At 46.1% G+C, this 19,915-nt stretch overlaps 6 protein-coding genes across 6 annotated transcripts; 2 read left to right on the forward strand and 4 right to left on the reverse strand.

Moving 5' to 3' along the window:
* Positions 1–869: 869 nt before the first annotated feature.
* On the reverse strand, positions 870–3,670 carry FMAN_01960 (uncharacterized protein; the record flags this gene model as incomplete). Its single annotated transcript, XM_041824867.1, has 6 exons — positions 870–957; positions 1,014–1,504; positions 1,561–2,465; positions 2,518–2,687; positions 2,746–3,077; positions 3,137–3,670. The coding sequence occupies 6 exons, from the start codon at positions 3,668–3,670 to the stop codon at positions 870–872; spliced, it is 2,520 nt and encodes an 839-aa protein (XP_041677309.1).
* A 566-nt stretch (positions 3,671–4,236) lies between these two features.
* On the reverse strand, positions 4,237–6,259 carry FMAN_01961 (uncharacterized protein; the record flags this gene model as incomplete). The annotated part of the gene is made up of 5 exons (XM_041824878.1): positions 4,237–4,410; positions 4,507–4,680; positions 4,733–5,876; positions 5,931–6,015; positions 6,070–6,259. 5 exons carry the CDS (start codon positions 6,257–6,259, stop codon positions 4,237–4,239), a joined length of 1,767 nt encoding a protein of 588 aa, XP_041677310.1.
* Positions 6,260–8,881: 2,622 nt separating this feature from the next.
* On the forward strand, positions 8,882–10,983 carry FMAN_01962 (putative phenol 2-monooxygenase; the record flags this gene model as incomplete). Its single annotated transcript, XM_041824889.1, has 5 exons — positions 8,882–8,928; positions 8,993–9,179; positions 9,293–9,734; positions 9,787–10,004; positions 10,054–10,983. The coding sequence occupies 5 exons, from the start codon at positions 8,882–8,884 to the stop codon at positions 10,981–10,983; spliced, it is 1,824 nt and encodes a 607-aa protein (XP_041677311.1).
* Positions 10,984–12,398: 1,415 nt separating this feature from the next.
* FMAN_01963 (uncharacterized protein) lies at positions 12,399–13,868 on the reverse strand (the record flags this gene model as incomplete). Its single annotated transcript, XM_041824900.1, has 2 exons — positions 12,399–13,364; positions 13,413–13,868. The coding sequence occupies 2 exons, from the start codon at positions 13,866–13,868 to the stop codon at positions 12,399–12,401; spliced, it is 1,422 nt and encodes a 473-aa protein (XP_041677312.1).
* A 674-nt stretch (positions 13,869–14,542) lies between these two features.
* FMAN_01964 (putative Phenylalanine ammonia-lyase) lies at positions 14,543–16,694 on the reverse strand (the record flags this gene model as incomplete). The annotated part of the gene is made up of 3 exons (XM_041824911.1): positions 14,543–16,356; positions 16,409–16,515; positions 16,570–16,694. The coding sequence occupies 3 exons, from the start codon at positions 16,692–16,694 to the stop codon at positions 14,543–14,545; spliced, it is 2,046 nt and encodes a 681-aa protein (XP_041677313.1).
* Positions 16,695–18,222: 1,528 nt separating this feature from the next.
* FMAN_01965 (uncharacterized protein) lies at positions 18,223–19,327 on the forward strand (the record flags this gene model as incomplete). Its single annotated transcript, XM_041824922.1, has 3 exons — positions 18,223–18,603; positions 18,691–19,114; positions 19,176–19,327. 3 exons carry the CDS (start codon positions 18,223–18,225, stop codon positions 19,325–19,327), a joined length of 957 nt encoding a protein of 318 aa, XP_041677314.1.
* Positions 19,328–19,915: the final 588 nt, after the last annotated feature.

The following is a 19,915-nucleotide window of genomic DNA, read 5'->3' on the forward strand; positions in this document are numbered from 1 at the left end:
CTTTGATGAGGACATCATTGCCCCTAGTGATCGTTGGCTTCGGTACTGTTGAAAGTTCATAGCCACTGGGGCTGGTATAAGCCGGCGCTGTAACTGAGAGCATTTCTGTGTCCGTGGTGATTGATATTTGCTTTGGAAGGCGTGCGTAGTTATGCAACAAAGATATACTTTAAGTTAGTACAGCTCGGAGACATTTCACAGATACGCGATCCGAAAATTCCATTGTTATGTAGGTCAGCTATCGCCACTGATGATTGGTAAGGAAAGCTAACTGTTTTCGTTTACAGGCTAGGCCTCAGGCCTCGGCTGAATCCACTAGCCTAATTTCCGGGCCGGAATTGACAGCATGCTCCAACTCCGGTGGAGGAAATCTCGATTTGTGGCGCTAATGCTTGGGACAATTGATGAGCCGTCGGGCAGAATTAACCCCGCCAGTACCGATTCTGTCAAGAGCGCAAGAACGTAGGAGCTAGTATCTTCCAGTGAGGGCATGTGTGTTGAATAATTAAAAGAATCGTGTACCAGTATCGGGACTTGACCAATAACTCCTTTGAACGGTACACTTTTCTCCAAAGACATGCGTGGGCATATCAACAGGCATACACAAACGGAACATATTATGTCAAAGATAGATAATTACAGAATTTTCTTCACAAAGTCACCATAGCATTTAGAGCCATTTGAGAAAAGTGAAAAAAGGAAAGGAAAGAAAAAAACTCTAATAGAATATCTAGTCTATAAGCACATACCGCGAAACCCCGATCCCAATATTAAGACCTATCCCCGGGTATCATAAAACGCCTTTAAATCACAGTAGTTAACATCGACATCCAATGAACCAAGCAGAACGTCACCATGAGGAAGTCTATCTATGCCTTCTCGTCATGCCACCTCGAAATGCTTCCAATAACAATGTCCGGAACATGCTCGTCGCAGTGCTTGGCGTCAACGATGTCACTTCAGAGGTAGTCAGTGGGACTGATCATGGTGTTCAAAAACGAAAGTCTACTTACTAATGATCCGTTTTAGTCTGTCGCTTGCACTGGTTGTCGAGATAATCCAGCCTCTCCGTCCCTGTAGGATCATTGCCAAATCTGATGAACTGGAACATCAGTGCCGAAAACTTGTACCCATGACGATCAAGGAAGTCGATAGCCCGACTGATCAAAAGCTTGACATTGTCATCACCTGGCTCCCAGATTCCATCAGTGTAAATGTAAATACTTGTCGGTCTGAAGCGTCCAGATACCAAGACTCGGTTGAGAATGTCGTCCAGGCATTTATACATGTTGCATTTCCCCTTTACAGTCTTCATCTTCTTGATGGTCTTCTCGACCTTGCCGGAGCTGGTGCAAATTGCAGGCCTTTTAGTAGTTTCCGATGCAGCGAACACTTCCATACCGTTATCATCAGCAATCTTCGCCACGTAGCTGATGACCCTGGCTGTCCTCATAGCCTTGGGTTTATGTTCTTCCATAGAACCAAAGTTGTCCACGAGCATTATCTGAATGCCAAAGATCAGCAGAGGAAAATATATAATACTCCCAGATAGCCACTTACCTGATCTCGCCCTTTGGTTTCTGAAATTTTGCTGCGCGCTTCTTGCATTCCAGGAAGATCCATGATTTCAGCCCCCTTGTCTGCTTTCGCACCTAGTGGACCAGGAAAATGCAAAAGCCGGTCTTTCTGCTCCAGTAATTGATAAACCTGGTCCACAGTCACCGAGGTGCTTGTATTAGCGGTTTCATTCATCGGTACATTATGGTTCATCAGTGTTGATAATGGTTCTGGGGCCGGGGATTCGGTAGGAGGTTCATGCTGAGTTAGGGGCTTTGGCGCAACGCTCGTTTCTGAAATGGGGTTCCGTGTTTCCATTGGATACGACTGACGCACTGATCTGTCTGGCGCATGACTCGGCCTTGGTTCTGTTGTGAAAGGTAATGTTGCACGTTTCTGAGGGGGTGGCGTCGGGGTTGATATAGATGTGAGGATGGACGGTGAATGCCATCCATTGGTAAACGAACCAGGAGAAACAGGTGTTGCGTCTCCCGGACCATTCAGGACCATTTTAATCTTCTTATCAGCTCTTAGCTTCACCTGCATGGGGTTAAGTCGTTGAAGGGGATCTGTGAGCATGTACTCGATGATAAGCTGGCTTATATGAGGTGATATGTGGTCAGTTCCTCTTTTACCTTGAAGAACGTAGTCGTGAAATTTATCAACGGCAGTTAGCCTTGAGGTTCCATTATGGAAACAAGCGTCGTGTTTTGACGCTCTGAGATGTGGCTCGTTTGAGATCTCTTCTTGTCTTTTGAGGCGATAGTCTTCCCGACCGCTTTCACCCATGATGGACCAAATGAGAACATCACTGAAAACGGCACCCAGCGACCAGATGTCGCAGGCAGGCGATATCTCTATCCTGGCCCGGTCTTGCACACGATAGTTTGCATAAGTCTCGGGGGATGCTTTGTCACCATTAGTCTGTTACCAAGATAATGTCCTCGGAGGTCTTCTTACTATACATTCTGTTGCCCTTTTTACTGGTGATCAGGCTCTCTCCTGAGGAAAACGTCCTCCCGATCTTGGCCAAACCGAAGTCAGCTAGCTTGAAAACGACATCGAATTGTGAGCTTTTGTTTTCCTTAGGGAACACCAGGATGTTGCTGAGTTGAATATCTTGATGGACCCTGGACCGTGCATATTAATTATAAAAATCCCAAGCTTTGCGTGTGCGAGTAAGCTTACCCCAACAGAGACCAATGGGACGTCGGCCTACATATGTCATGAAGCGCATGGAGCGCATCGAACAAGTTCAGAAGACAGGACCAAAGTAAACAATACTCGTCTAGGGTGAAAGGAATATTCGTGCTTTCTAGGAAGTTGAGTAAAGATCCTCCCTCGGCATACTCAAGAACAATGATTGACTTCTCAATGTCATCGAATGAAAACGATGCGAAGTGTTTTGTGATATACCCCTCATTACGGGAGCGGAGAAGCTGATTGTATGCTTCTGCCTCAGCTTTGTAGAGGCGTTGTGCGCTTGCACCCTCGTATATCTTGAAGACGACTGTACCAGCCTAAGTACATAGTTAGTACAAGGGTGTAGATTGATGGTGCTGCAGGCGTGGACCCTGACCTTTGACAAAGGCAGTGTGCATTCAGACTGCATGTGTACTCGCCACAGAGTGGCAGCGCCAGAAGGACGAGCAGAGTCTGTGAGACAATCCTCATATGCTACAGGTAGAATGTGTTTGGAGTGCAGGGTACGCTTGTAGATGGTTTCATGCGTGAATGAGAGTGGGCAAAACTTCCATTGGTGCTCAAGAAAGTCCTTGGACCAAGTGCAGTTTGGGGGAAGCTCCTGTGCGCTAAATGGGAGGTGATGGTCGCTCAAGTTCCTGACATGTTGGCAGAACCAAGAAATCTGTGGCGTGTGACCAGTATACACCAGATTAGAGAAGATGTGGCGGAGGTTCTTCGTAATGTAAGTGGAGTTTTCTTGAATAGGCCGGTCGTGCGAGTCCAGAATGTCATCAACATTCGCCTGCGACCAGTAATCCTCCAAATCTGAACCGGGAACGTAGGCGACCGTTTCACCGTGCCCATTCACACCGTTGACTAGCTTCGACTCCACGTAAGTGCAGAACTTCTTCTGAGGCCCCGAATCCATGCTGAAATGGGGGCTTTGGGTACTGCTGGGATTTGAGTGGCCGGTTCACGGAGATGTCAATGCGAGACGCTGCGAAGGCGGGGATTATCGGTCGTGGTGCTGAGAGTATATATAATAGCTTACGGGGCACTAATCGATTGGGGAAGGCCCTCAAGGGCCAGACTGTCGATGGCAGGGTTGTAACAACGGTCGGATAAGGCAGAAAGGTCCACATCTGCCAGTTGTCAGAGCTCTACCACGCCTTACACACGGACCTGGGTGCCTGGTTGCCTGCACAGTGTTTCTCTACAGTAAATCTCGAGTGGCGGTGCCGGGAAAGCCTATCGATTTGTAAAGCGTCTAAGCCGCGCACGCAATTTGGTGATGCCAGAGCCTTGTCCCAGACTGGGCATCCTCCTCTCCAGGACGCTGGCTTCATGTCACCAAGCTCGATTCTCGATGTCAGATGTATCAGAGGTTCAGTCTTTCTGAACCTATAATTTCTCCAGTCTAAAATTACGTCAATTACGGTATTTATGAGCCCTGAGGCGTGTATAATCTATCACCTGTTCTTGATCGCAAAAAGCTCAAACAATTTGAACATTATCCTCCATCACTCCTTTCCTCGCTCGACTTGCCAGGAATTTAAACAAAACCACCCAGAGGACAAATGTGAGGAACATTAAAGGAAAACATATTGCAGCGAAAAGCTTGAAGGCTCCCGGATGGAAGCTGACAGCGCCTTGGACATCGCTCGCAGCCTGATTCACATCAATCAGTCCACTTTGGAAAAAGGCCTGAGAAGAGGGGGGATCTCTGTTAGCATTCCCCGATTGAGAGATTGGAGACGAGCTTACAGCCACAAATGTGCCAGGCAGAAAAGCAAGTGTGACACACGTTATAACGTGCATCGAGATCGTTTCTTGTTCTGTCTTGTATGCAATGCGCTCCATCTTGGCCGACTGGCTGTGAGAGCTTTCGGTGAAAATGTGGCTAACCTGAACGCTGCGATACTGCAGTATTCCCTCAAGCTAAGAGATGTTGGTAAGCAAGTCATATCATACGACGTCCAATTGGATTTACCAGTGTCTTTCCCTCCTGCAGCCAAGCCCGCAGTGATTCAATCTGTGTAACCCGAATTTCCAGGTTTTTCCTCACGCGCTCCACTCGCCGCACCAATGAAGCCACGCTCCGCACGCACTCTGCTTTCTGCGCTGGGGGGAAGTTGTCTCGGGCTGTCAGGTCTTGGTAGTGCTCAGAGATGTCTCGCAATGTCTGGCGGTTCAACAGCATCACTAAGCGAAAGTTCTCCAGCTGTTCACCGAGATAATGCAGAAGCTGCAGATCCTCCACAGAGAATGCCTCGAGTGCTTTGAGGCTCTTGAGACGCTTGGCCAGATTATCGTCGGTCTCGGACACTGGGGCCGCAGCGGTCTTGTGGGCCAGAGGGAGCAAGGGGGTCGCATGCGCTTTTGGCGACGGTTTGCCAAGGGCTGACTGCAGATACGATGTGAGTGGCTTTCCAATAGCTTCGTAAGGATTGAAACATGCAGGGCTCGGCGAAGTAGGCTTTTCCGGTGCGCCAAATGCTGTAGTATCATTTCTGCTGGTCAAGGCTTTCACAGCGGCAGGTAAATCAGGCTGCTGACCGACGGACGCTGTTTTTGCTTTTTGCAGAACAGCGCGTATCTTTTCCTCCAGGTCATTGATGCACTGTCGCCAGGACTCATCACACCACTCGATATGCACGAGATGTGTCATCAAAGTGGCAGCGAAAGACGATGCCAAGCCTTTTGCTAATGTCGGGTTGAACTTTAGGTCATGAGCGATCGATTCCTTGAGCCTATCTTGCATAATAGAATTGGCTTTAATGTTGAGCCAAAATGCTTTCCCAGTAATTAGGTCATACTTGTGGTGCACAGCCATTTGGCGAATCTTCCAGGCACTATGCTTTACATCCCACTCAACAGAGCGCAGGAGGTATTGCATAACGTGTTCCAGACCAGAGCGCCCCAGCTTGGGAATTTCGACGATGTCGCTTTGGGGAGAATCTAGGGTGTCGGAGCCATTGAAGCCTGTCATATGGTAGTCCAAAGGTTCCGGGTTCTGGCCGAAAGAAAACAGATGATCTAGGAAGCTGGCTGGAATTTGGTAGAAGGTCGATAAATAGCAGAAGCTATGATGTGAACAATTCAATGGAGATCGCGAATTCTTTGACTGAATGAAACTATCATGAATCAACATCAAATAATTGCGACTTTGTGCGCGTCAATCGACTTACATCATACAGTAATGAGGATCTTCACTGTTCTGTCCGAGATGCTTCTCGAGATCAGCTGGGCTAGCAATTGTCGTTTCCTTGCAACCTAAAGTGAATTATGAGATAATGCTATCAAAAGACGTTCTGAATCATAACCGACCGTATACAGAACCCTGAGGCTCGAGGAAATGGATCTTTTCCTGGCTGGCATCAAAGAGCGGCCTTTTTGGTTTATCAAGGCGCACGCGGTAATCATCAAGTACACTCCGTCTGTGGCACGGTTGTAGTAAGTGGCGGGGATACTTGGGCCAATTTTTACAGCAGTCGATCAACGTGTCGGAGGTATTCATGATTGATATGGTGATGTTGAGAGCAAATATTAGAACAAAGAATATATCTTGGATTGAATCAACACATAAATCTTCATGGAACTCAATTGCTATATATTTTTCCGGGTCAGGCTCATCGCGTTGTTCATCGCGTTGGTTGTGCCAGCCACATACACAATCTCAAACTGTACGGCCTTCGCGTCGCAGGCGACTGAGTTTACACGCATACGAGCGATTGCGCTACGGGTAGGTGTCTTTCCCCTGCAGTTTATTGATCGCTATGTCGTCTTCCTGTTGGGTGACAGTCAGCTCATAGCCCCGTATTTAGTCCCTGTGGAACTCACAACGGTCAAATTCTGACCATCGGGCAAATTGAACACAAGCCTGCCATTCTTACACTGCCATGTTTCAGCCGATACCCATTTCGTAAATCGATGAACAAATACGCTAACTTACTTGGACAGTAATTGTCTTGTCGTTAAATCTGTCTTGCAGCCAAGCCTCAAAAACGGCTGGTAGGAGGTCGTAATCAGGATAGCTGGTCTCGGGCATATCTGATCCGGCGACTTTGCGCGTGAGGCAGACTGAGCTTTGGTAATTGGCGAGGCAGAATGAGCGATTTTCACCCCATGACTCGCTTTAAATCACCGCGGCGGAGGCTTGGAGAGAAAACACAGGGCAATGCGGGGGGCAGAGCCTCAATTGGAAAGCTGAGGGTGACATTGAAAACTGGGCGTTTTTGGTGTTGGTGACATATGGGTGTCGATGCAAGACAGAAATGCTCATCACAGTATCACCTGCAGCATTGGCCAATTGAACGTCGACACAAGGCACCCCCTCACACGACTGATGCGCAATATTGCTTTCCGAGCGGTGAGGAATTATTGCCACAAGCATTGACGAGGATCTAGACTGTAGGAAAGATAAGAAAATGAGACCCTGATTTTGCGCACCACAATGGGTTTAGGTGTACTAGCCTGGGAAGGTCTTTACTGGATTTGTTTGGGCATTTGATCCTACCAAAACAAATAAGGGTTTTCAAGCGAACAACGAGACGTAGGGAGTATAGGGTATGCTGTGGCTTGAAATCGCAACGGGGGTTGGAGAGATGGCTGAGACAGGCGATTTTCAGCATTCAGCCGCACGAGATGGCAAATCACGCGTCTGAGGCAGCGCTGCCACGACGCATCGTGAAGTCTCAAAGAGCAGTGTGAAAATTCTGGCAGAGCTGAGTTTATGCTACGTCGAGTTCACAGCAAGTGATTCCAGCTGTATAAGTCGCTGTCCAACAGGGCCATGTCTCCTGTAGTTTGTGGAATGTCACTATGAGGGCCTAAAGAGAATAATTTTGTAAAAGTAGAAAAGTTTGTAATTTTAACAGTTTTGTACTATTATTAAATATAAGTTAAAGTTAGAAGTATTTTAATTTAATTATATTTTAATTTTATAAATAATATATAATTTAATAAAAACCTTTATTTTCTATTTTATTATTAACACTTTTAGAGTTAAAGTAATAATATCTTTTTAATTAATTAATATTAAAGTGTATTAAATATAATTAAGCTAACTTATATTAAACTCTAAAACTATAATAACTCTTAGATCTCTTAAATTGGCCTCTTCTTATAAAGGTAGAAAAGAGATGTTCTCTATGAACTGTTAAGGGAAAGCTGTCTACAGATAAGCTACTATGCATCTCTGCCGCGTTGTCTCGCCGATCCTGGATGTGTACTGCCGCGCAAGCATGCCATTGGCCACGCCGCTTTGATGCATAGCAGTAAGTCCATACATGTCGCCCGCGCGGGAGATATTAAATGTCTGAGAACTTTCGGCTCTTATCGTCAAAGCGTGGTATTGAGACATATTTTCTAGCAAAGTCAGATTTAGCCGTATTCGTGTATGGAAGATCCTAATTCCCATCATCCCTTGTTACATGAACATCCCTTTATGAAATGCTCGTATGGTTCTAAACTAGTTACTACCTACACACGCAATTGTCATTAGGAAGACCAAGATTTTTACCATATGATCCTTGTTCTTTTTGGCAAATTGAAGACAACATCAATAGAACAAATGCAACATTAATTATCCGGCCCTTACCCTTGCAAAAAGCCAGCTGCAGCGACAGTCATCCATTAGCCATAATCTGATCAAACCTAAAGTGTAGCTCAAACTCATACTATATTGGCACCTGCCATTCCAAGACCCTCAATAAAGTCTTTTTAAAAGAGGGATTATATTCATTGTGAAGATAATGCTGGCTCAAAATGGATACTGCACCCACACAGCACGATCAGCCCCGGGAATATATCTTGTCATCACAGCACCCCTCATAATCTAATACGACTGCGAGACTAGCGGTCGATGCGTCTCACCGGAAGAACTTGAGGCGTGATGCAAGCATGTCTCACAAGGGACGTGCGCAATACTCATCTTGCAGTCAACTCGCGTATTCTCGAGTGTCGGACAGACTGATTGCCCCAAGCACGACTATTCTCTTTTCATATAAAGATCCCACGATGTACGCATACTGATTGATCATTTGGCTCAGAACTCCTATCTACCGACCAAGTCAGCAGTACTGTCAACATACTATCCTTGCCTATGACACCTGCTGATCTCTGCTTCGCCTGAAGAAACATGCACGATAAGTACGACGTGGTTATCATCGGGGCTGGTCCCGCTGGGTAAGAGAAATCCTACCCAAGGAAAAATTAATATAAGGAAAGCTAATCACACGTGTGCTAATAGTCTCACCGCAGCAGCTTGGATGTCCGTTTCTGGGATCAAGACCCTCCTCGTCGACAAAAATTCTTCACCTCCAAAGTCGGGGCACGCAGATGGCATCGAATGTCGAACTTTTGAAGTGCTTGAAACGTTTGGTCTTGTGGATGCTGCGTGGAAAGAGTCAAACAAGACTGTTGAGATAGCATACTGGGTACGTTCTCACGTAAGATGCAAAATATGCAATGAAATCTAGGCCAGACAGTATGGCTATTTCCCCGTGGATCCATCGTTACAAGCCAAAACGTCTGCTAACGGAAGGCCTAGAACGACCAGGGTGGTTCAATTTGTCGAGTATTTACACGGCCGAATATGATCAATGGGGGTGAATACCATTCATCGTATGCTGAGTCAACGTTAGCCCAGGGTCGTGTTCAACAACTGTTTCTGGACTTTATCGAATCTCACAAAAATGTCACCGTCCTGAGACCTTACGAGCCACATAGCTTGAGATTTATCACCAGGGGAGGTAGTTCAGTGGATGACTATCCGATTCAACTGGAGATAGCTCGCTGCGGCGGTAAATACTCCAACAAGGACGAGGGACATGAGCCGATGCAAGGACCATTGAGCATTATCCAAGCTCGCTACTTGCTTGGTTGCGATGGGTCCCATAGCTGGGTCCGCAAACAATGCGATTTGAAGCTCGAAGGCGAAAGTGCGAACGAGCATTGGGGGGTGATTGACTGCATCCCTATTACCAATTTTCGTAGGGCATCATCAAACCGCAAGCCAGGCCCATAAGGCTAACACAAGAACAGCTGACGTCAGAAAGCGATGCGTTATACACTCTACCTCGGGAAGTGCCATGCTGATACCTCGAGAGCGCCGTATGGTCAGGTTTTATGTTCAATTATCGTCATCTTCCCGAGAACTAGACCAGAAGAAACAGACCAGCATTATCATAGACAAAGTTACTCAAATTCTCAAACCGTACTATTTCTCTTGCTCAATAATCGATTGGGCCAGTGTCTATTCAGTAAGTTTGTCTTATTTTCCTTGTTGTGTTCTTCAAAGCTGATATAAAGCATGTCGGGCAACGGCTTTGTCGGCAATACTCTTTCCGCGATCGCGTATTTCTTGCTGGCGATGCAGTTCATACGCACACACCAAAAGCCGGAAAAGGTATGAACACAAGTATGCAGGATGCTTTCAATATCGGATGGAAGATCTCTTCTGTAGTGCTCGGGTCTGCAACGCCTGCTATTCTTGAGACATATCAGCAAGAAAGGCTACCTGTGGGACAAGCACTTCTTGATTTCGACAAAAGGATTTACAGAATGGTGTCCCTCAAGCCAGATGATCAAGATTGCGAAGCCATGAAGCAAACAATCCAAGAAGAAAACTCGTCTGCTTCGGGCCTGGGGGTCATCTATCGACCAAATCTTCTCGTGCATGAGACTCAGATTAATGATCTAGATTCCGATCGGGCTCTAAGAGCAGGTTCCAGGTTCCCAGACATGATGGTCGTGAATCACAGTGATGGCCGCCCATGGCGCATGCACGAGGTCCTAAACAAAGCTGGTCGATGGAATTTACTCATTCTTGGCGGAAATGTGTCCAAAAAGAGTCAGATGGGCCGTGTCCACAAGATTGCGGAGAGCCTATCTCGATCTAGCTCTCTTGTGGGGAAGATCAATCGAGCATCGAGAGGCTGCGGTTTCTCCAGCATCGAGCTCACTCTCATCCACTGCGCATCGCGTGACATTGTTGAGTTGGATGATCTTCCGAGGATCTTCACGCCGAGTCAGGGTCCAATGGGAATCGACTATACGAAGATATTTGTGGACACGGCATCTCACACTGGACTTGGTGGTATGGTGTATCGGGACTTGGCCATCCCTAAAACGGGCTGCATCATGTTGATCCGACCGGATCAGCACGTTGCCTTTCGTGGTGGGCTGGAAAGTGTCTCAGAGATGGACCACTTTCTGGCAAAATTCTGGCTTTGTAACTAGACTTGCATAGGAGCTGAGGAGGGGGGATACGGAATCATCGAATGGTACCGACGATTCATAGTGATTGGTTTTGAAGCTTGGCATCCCTTCAACATGAGTGTTTCCTCTCTAAATTCCTACTAAATTCCGCAGCTGTTGTGTTTCCAGTCTAGTCCCTGGCAACGCCACATTATTGATGATCGATACATCACTAGCGAATGGCTTTTCCGTCGCCATTAGGATATTATCTGATAATCGGAAAGTTGTAGAGTACGGCAGTGAGACGCGGCAGGAGGCGTCTCAAGACGCAAGAGGCATGAGGGCTGCGACCCCCCGATGCATGTAACATAATATTAATAAAACTGATTCTTCCATGAACTGATAGTTCTACTCCATTAGGGGAGCTAGAGAAAGTTGGCATTGTACTTTTCTGCTCAGAAACCGCGACGTTGAAGCTTGATGTGCAGCCAGGGTCTCATTGCAACAAAAGGCTCCAAAGAAATCGGGCACCTTCACCAATCTGAGCACCACGTGCTTATTTACATAGAATAGTTATTGAGAGGGTGATAATCGAATAGCTGAGATATAGCAGGCGTCATCATCATCAAAATGGTTGAGATCAGACTTGACGGACGTTTGTTTACTGCAGCGCGGGAATTGCAACCAAGCTCTCAAAACTAGGGTGGCCTAAGTTAGACTCAAGGAATCTCCGTGACACAGATGAAGCGAAATCAGATGTTGATATCAAGGGTACATCAGTCCAGACTTCGCTTTTGGTAATAGGATCCTGTGACAACCGGAAGCCAAGAATGGATGTTACTTGTTTGGTAGTAAAGAGTATCATGCCTCAGTATTTTGCCCTACTTGCTACTCAGTTTCGGAAGACATCGGCAGACCCGATGATGATACACATGGCTGCAAGCCGAAAACACAGATAGCCATGACCGCATCACTTTTCTCCTCATGTTAGCTCAAAACATGGAGACGGCAATGACTTCCATTGAAATGGCAAGAAAGTCCATCCCTTGCATCACTTATTTACATTCATCTATGAGCGAGACTGTTAGAAATGAAGGGTGGATAGACGGAAAGGCGAAAGAGGCAGCTCAAACCGTGTTAACCAGTGACGATGTGTTACACAACTTAATTCGTGAAGCAAATAAATTACCGGTGAAGATGGAGTAATGTGAAAGTTGTACTTAAAGAGTAGACATCACGACCTTTCTTATAATTAACATCCATCAATGGTCCTCCGATGCGACACCAGGGCCGTTTATGATTTCAATGTCCCCAAATTAGGGACAGGGTTGAAGAGAAAAACTAATTCAGAGCAAAACGTCACTGCTAAGCTTAGACATCACGTAGTAACATACATCATCGCAAACATATTTATATCCATCGTACTGAACTGATCGCTTAGTCGTCTATATTGGATATTACATACGCCCATCTCTTGTTTCTTTCTTGACACCTATAAACAGAAATGACAATACTGCCATAACGCCCGACAGAAATGCAAAGACAATTCCTGTGCCTGTGTATCCAGCGTACTTCGTTAATGGAGCCCCGAGTATTGGCCCAGCTGCAAGCCCAAGGAAGAAGAAAGCCGAGTGAAAACCAAACAATTGTGCATAGGAGCCATTAGCCCCAAAGACGGTAGAGTTGGCCTTCTTACAGCTCTGCAAGACGCTGCTCGCCTCCACGAAGCTAGGCAAGAGAACTATTGATAGCCCGACCCCGTTCAGTAATAAAACGATGCTAAACAGTCCCGCCTTGGCATGCCCTGCCACAAATTCGTGAAAAGGTAAACCAAGGCCAGCAAGAGGAAATGCCAGAAACGTAAAACCAACAGTCGCCACTATCTTAGTCCCATATTTATCAACTGCCCATCCCACAAACCAACCACATAGCGAACAAGGGGCGACAAATGCCATAAATAGGAACCCGGTCTGAAGAGGTGAGAAATGCAGGGAACGGCTTGCCTCAGTAGGAATGGTGGCGTGAAGCATGCCAATAAACATTGCCGCGGTAGCTGATGACACCATGGCTATCAAGAACCTGGAGTGACGACAACAGTATAGGACAGGTATGGCTTGCACTAAAGGTCCAATATCGCCATCAGGTTCACCCGCTGTGTCATTAGCCTTTGGAAGCAGAGCTCGGTTTTCAGTAACATAGTCCCAGTTTTCTGGCTCGCATGTTCTAGAGGTGTTGTCTAGCGGAGTTTCATTTGTTTCGGTGCTCTTATCCTTGTTCGTTTCCATGACAAACAGCCGTAGGGCCAAGTCGATTGTTAACGCCCCTATAGAGACTATGAAGACTCCAAGCATGCCGGTGGCATTATATAAAGCGCCCCCGACGATGGGAGCTATGACCTGTGCGATCATGCCGAAGGAATTGATCTGGTTCGTGAGCCATATGCCTGACATCTATTATGGGAATATACGCACCGTCCCAAGGACCTTTCCCGTATTTTCTCCTCGGATACTTTCTTGAGCCATAGCGAACCCAACTGAACGTACTACTGCAGCTGATGTACCTTGAAGTAGTACTGAGAGGATCAAAACTGCCATAGATCGGCCAAGGCTGAAAAGAACAGTTCCTATAATCAATGGAAATAGGCCAATAAGGTATGGGAGTCGACGAGTACTGCATCTATCGGCAAGCCATCCCGACGGAATGGAGAATACAACGGTAGATGCTGCATATATGGCTAATAGTTTTGATGCCCATAATTGGGCGTGGGAGTTGGGAAGGTGAAATCGATCATGTAAGATGAAGGGAAGTACAGGCACTATAATGCCGTGAAGAAGGAGATCAGTGAAGAGGCCTATTGCCACAGAGCCTCTAATGAAGTTTGGACTTGATCTAAAGTTCAGTCGTGAGGGGCCATATTGAGATGCCATCGCGATGCGGAGGGTGCTAATGATGGTTTGTAAGTGGGAGTTTGTAGCTCTTCATTGTATAACTAGATTGTGCTTTTGAAATGGAAGAGGTTATGATCTCTATAATATTGCCATGATGACTAATATTTTTGTCCTAATTAATATTTGAATTGTGATCAGTACTAAGATCATGATCGATACTTGGATCGTGATCGATGTTTAGATCGCGATCGAGACTGAGATCGAGATCGCTACTTAGATCGTGATCGATACTCAGGTCTAAATGAACATTCTGATATACCTAAAGATCAAATTGAACACAGGAGTTGCTATCAATAAAGCAACAGCCCTTTCAGGGAAGTCTACGCTAGCAACGCTGTAAAAACCTTTGATCTTGTCATGATACCTTTAAGAAGTCTAATCAGATTGATAAGAGCAAGATTGAAGTCAAGGACATACATGCATATAAAGATTAATTGCCAGAATCAAGAAATAGATTGGTTGATTTAAGACAATTGAACTCATAGTTTCTCTGCATGTATGCATTGAGTGATACGCATGAGGCTTTTGATCTGCACCTGAACAAGAAGGGTTACGCAAAGGACTGTCCTGCCAAGATTCAGAGATAATACGATAGGAAAATACATTCAACTCTAGTAGAGACAGTCCAGATACTAGCCATCCATCCTTGCTCGCTATTCTTTGATGGCCTGAATTATAGTTTTGTCCTGAATAGCTACAAAGATCCGAGAAATACACGTCCCAATCGTTTCAGCAGCCTGCTTGTGTTCGCTCTGGTCTTTCAGAGGAGGGTGATCAGGTAGTCCCTTGTGAAAAGGAACCTGTAACTGGTTTCTGACAAAATTGTACAGTCTGACGGTGGACTTTGATAGATACAAATGAGTCGATTGCTTGATGAAGAAGGCATCTCGCACTGAGGTGTATTCAGATACTAGATCATTGCGTAGAACATTCTGCCAACCCTGAAGCCGTTGGAGAATGTGTGCAAGCTTTCCAGTCGAGAAGTCGAACTTGTCCATCAGATATGATACAATATCGGAAGAGACTTGCTGGCATCTTGTCTTTGGTTCGAGTGTATTGTTCTTCTGCCATGATGAACGGAAGGTTGTCCACAGAGAGGGGACAGCGGTTGATATCTCGTCACTATTGAGAGTCCCAGTGAAGAGATCTGTAAAATTCTTTCGCATCAACTTGCGAGCTTCTTGGAGAAAGTCTTCGTCACGCGCACGCAAATCCAGGGCTTGACATAGTGTGAATAGATGACTGGCGGACATCATAGCCAGTAGCTCCGTCGCTTTCTCGGTCATTCTTGTTGAGATCAGAGCAAGCGAGTTGACCGACTGATTGTTTCGGTCTGCTGTCTGAACATGGCTTGCGACGGAGTTTGCCAGGAAGGACAGTTCTGAATAGTATGCAGTCATGTTGATTTCGATACCTTTGCAGGTGAAGGAGACTGTAGGGTCATCTGCGGAAAGGTTTGGAGGCAAACCCTTGTTTAAGTCTGGGTTGACGAGCTCTCCAGACTGGCCGAACAAGATTCTTCCAAGCATAGTAATGGCAGTGCGTGACTTTTCCATCGCAGAGGTTATTGAAGCGGCCTGGAAATTGCCACCATGATGAACACAGTTGTTCGAAACGTCAATGAGTGGATTGTCCGTTGTCGAATTTAGTTCGACCGAAATCTGGGCCTCAGCTGAGCATAAATCTTCCAGCTGTGGACCAATCCATTGGGGTGCAGTTCGAAGCGCATAGCGATCCTGCGCCAAACCTTGAGAGTCGATATCGTCGGCACTGCAAAGCTTTGATCCACTCAAGAAATCTCTAATATTGCTTGCGACCTCATTTTGACCAGCATGGGGCCGTACTTCGGAAATAAACTGATGGAAATTGCTCCGCTTGCCAGATAAAGCCTCGACGGCCATAGAGGTAAGCAGCTGGCAGATGACGGCCAAGTCATGGCAATCGTTAATCACTAGAGCGGCGTATCCAGTGCTGACAGCTGTGCCATTCATGATAGCAAGGCCTTCTTTCGGCTCCAGAGCCACGGGCGGTAGAGCCAGGGTTTCTAGTGCCTGACAGGCGGGAACTATGTTCGAATGGCCCTGAGGACCGGGCACACGGGCATAAATGCCTTCGCTCCCCTCCAGAAGCCCTCCAAGATATGAGAGAGGGGATAAATCTCCAGAGGCAGATATGCTCCCGCGGGTTGGAATCAATGGCGTGATGCCCTGAGAGGTCATCATAGCCAGTGACTCTACTACTTCCTGCCTAATAGCAGAGTGGCCTCTCACAAGAGAGTTGCATCGCACAGCCGTCAGTGCTCGTACCACAGTTTCAGAAAGGCTTTGCGGATCGATAGTTTGCCCTGCCGAACCTGATACTGTCTCTGGTAGAATACCTGCTTGATGATGCTGGAAAAATGAATGTTGAAGTCTGCTGCTGGTTCTTGTTCGGGAGTCTGCATTTCCTCCGGGAGCCGTGTTTACACCTGTTGGTTGAATCATTAACTGCGTTCGATAAGGGGATGCGTTTATACAAACCATAAACGACATCGTGTTTGTAGAGGTTTTCGTTAAGAACATCGATGCTTTTGCTCATCCGTCCCGCAAGCTCATGCGATTTAGAAACCGTGAAAGGTAGCCCATATCTATCACAATCAGAGATACGATTTAATTATGGATGGAAATGTGCTGAGATTTACCTAGATATGGCGACCAATGCAGCAATTGAGAGCGACGTCCCGTCAAGCTCAAATTCTTTCTTGGCTGAGACGAGCTCATCGATAGTGGCCCAAACCTTCTGTTGCTTCGAAAGGTGCAGAGACATTTTTTTTGAAAGTTCTTACAAGTTAACAAAGTAAGATGGACAGTGGAACGTATCTTAAAATCCTTTTCTGGTAAGAGTACTTGGAGAGAAATCCGTGCCAGGCTTCAGAACCGACAGCATGGTGATACGAATGGTATTTGTATACACGCTACGTCATACTGTCCCGTTGCCAGTCTTATCGTACACTACATTATACACGAAACCATTCCAAGAATTGAGCCCGAATGATTCCCTTCTCAGCAACAAGAAGGTCGGTGAAGCACTCGAGTCTGCAGCCGACCACCAAGCAGATTGAATCAGAAGGATCTTGATCCATCAAAGCTTCATTGACCCTATCGGCGATTTACTCATTGCGAGGCAAACACGTCTGAGACAGCTAGGTGGCCAGAGTTCGACTCATGTACAAGGTTCGCTGTGACTCATTATCTGCCGGGCTGGCGATCTTAATCGCAAATCGAAGAACACTATAGAGCATCAATAAGATTATCTAAAACACTCCAGAGGTGTGTCACGATAGATTTCATTGTAAAAGCATCCTTCGTGTGTAGCATGGCTACTGGTCTACCACATACAGTGGTGTATTGGTGGAGTGGAGCAAGTCAACTGCCAAGCCGAGCCGTGCCCTACATCTGTCTTTGATACAAGACAGTGTTCTGTTCAACAACCTATCCTTGCAAATGATTTCATTTTCAGGCTGCTATGGTATTTCTCACCTCAACGACTCTTCATATCACAACCGTTCATGAGCTTCAAGAGACCTGCCAGTTCGCAAATCGAAGCATACGTCATATAGTCTGGCTTACGGCCGGTGGGAAAGCCAACTTTCTCCTGGGTAACTACTGCGTGGTAACTGCATGAATTGACCTCATATTCTCGGCTTGATACGTTGCTGGAGTGAAGTAGACTGAAGGAAGCACATGATGTTTCTAAATAGCGGTGTGCTGCACCTTTTGCAGTGGGTGTGAGTCAGCCAACTCATGCATGCTAGGACAGGATAGCAGAACAAGCTGTAAATGGCTCAGAAAATGAGGCCTGCAACCTATTGGTGAGCCATACTTATCGCAACATGCTGGAAAACTGCCGTACCGTTGCCTCTTTGTTTCTCCCTAACGCTTACAATTGGCTTACCCTACTGTCACTTGATGCATTTGTGAGATGATGCATGATACATTATGTGCCTAAGCGACGCCAGAAATATGATTCAACCGCTCCAGGAAGATACGATAGGACCGATCCTCACTAGAATTTGAGATGTCGCTGTTCCTTGATGCCATACATGTGACGAACAGTTTATTCAAAGGCATTACAAAGATATGACGTTGTCTCAGATTAAACCTAAGTTGAAAAGCCCGGGGGACAAAATGTTCATGTGCAAGATCTGATAAAGACTTACGTCTCAGAATGACGTAGTTATAAATTTGGATTTCTTTTCACTGTATCAGAAATAATAGAACATAATATAAATCCCTTCTACAGCTTTCCTTTCACACAGGCCATCTAGCAAGCTCTACAAAATCGCCATTTCACCATGCCTAAGACGACAGTTGCGCTTTTTGGGGCCAATGGAACACTTGGTAACCGGATTCTTCGTACATTAATTGCATATCCAGAACGGCCCTTCAAACTAGTTGCTTTCATTCGACCTGAGTCTTCTTTGAAGATTGATCATTGGGTCTCTAATTTGACCGTCTATGGGGTGGATCTCACTCTGATTGACGCAGATAGCCTCAGTTCGATGCTTGCAGGTGTTGATGTTGTCGTCAGTGCTGTGGGATCTGAGGTCTTGCCTTATCAGCACGTTATACAAGATGCTGCCGCAAAAGCTGGAGTTCGCAGATTCTATCCCAGCAGCTTTGGAATGCCTCAGGTTGTGCGTTTCGAGGCTCAAGACGTCAGCATGATCAATTCGGTATGCCTCCAATCCCCTCATTCTATCTTCAATCCGAGGGGGTCATTTCTAAGCTGCTTGAACCTTAAGCTAACATATTCACATTAGACCTGGGACCTTAAAATGAAGACTTTAGAGGCTGCTCTAAAACATCCTGCTATCTGTGAGGGGCGAATGACATACACTGTGATTAATAATAGTGAATGTTTTGATGCTGCTGGCGAGACAACTTTCTGTCCTTGGCTAGACCCCCAAGCAGAAGAATACAACATGATTGCCGTCGGGGACTCCGCAGCCAAGATGGATTATATATCAGATCTCGATGTGGCAGCTTATCTGGTCGAATCCATTCAACACCCCGAGGTGTCAGAAAATCAAATACTCTTCTTCCAGGGATATATAACAAACTTTGAGGAAGTTGCGCAACTGCTCAGAAAGCACAGTGGCAAAAAGGTCACAATCAACCTGCTTGATTGGCAATCAGCCGAGCGCATGATATGCAATCCTAGCTCGGCCCGGTCCACTTTTTCTGGTAAAAGTAAATTCTCTTTGGACTTCATTATCGCTCTACGACACGTCCAAGGCCAAGGTAGATTATGGATGCCAAAAGGCCAGACACACAATCACTTGTTTCCCAACATCAAGATTCACTCTGTTGACGAGCGCTTTTCTGAGCTACTTAAAAGTTCTTAGGGGGATACAGGGATGTAGTAATGGGATTGATGGGGAATGGACTTGGCTGTAAATGTCTCGTTGAAGTCTCAGCCATACTTCAATATTGTGGTATCTGTAGTATGCAGAAGGATGAATGATTGTATTATGATTCATCGTTTTCCGGTTGGCCTTTGGAAGTGAGGTAGATTAAACGTAAAGAGGGGGAAAACAGGTTTCAATCAACACAAGAAACAGCTCAAGGCCTAGTTATGGATGACAAATTAAGTATCCAGCACCAAACAATAGTAGAAGAAGACAAAGCTCAGAGAATAACAAGCAGAAGCCACAATGCGTGATAGGGTTGTGGTTTCACTTAATCGTTGGGGGACCTGTGCTCGGAAGCAGCTGTGGCATGCTTGATGAGATGTGTTCTAGGCTTCAACGCCTTTCAGAGGCACCAGAGTGGTTGACCTAGCTGATCACCTGAATACTCACAGAGTCCCGAATACATGGAGCTTTATTGGATAATTCTTTACGTCTCACTCTTCAAAAGTAGAAAGCAATATGGGGACCTTAAAATGTTCATATTGTAATCCTTAGGCGCTTCAGGCTTGGGGGATGTGCTTTAGCACTGATTGCCGACAGTGAAAGCCTAAAAAAAAAAAGATGCCACTGTTTT

The sequence above is a fragment of the Fusarium mangiferae genome, assembly GCF_900044065.1.
Source record: "Fusarium mangiferae strain MRC7560 genome assembly, contig: FMAN_scaffold001, whole genome shotgun sequence".
Lineage (NCBI taxonomy): Eukaryota > Fungi > Ascomycota > Sordariomycetes > Hypocreales > Nectriaceae > Fusarium > Fusarium mangiferae.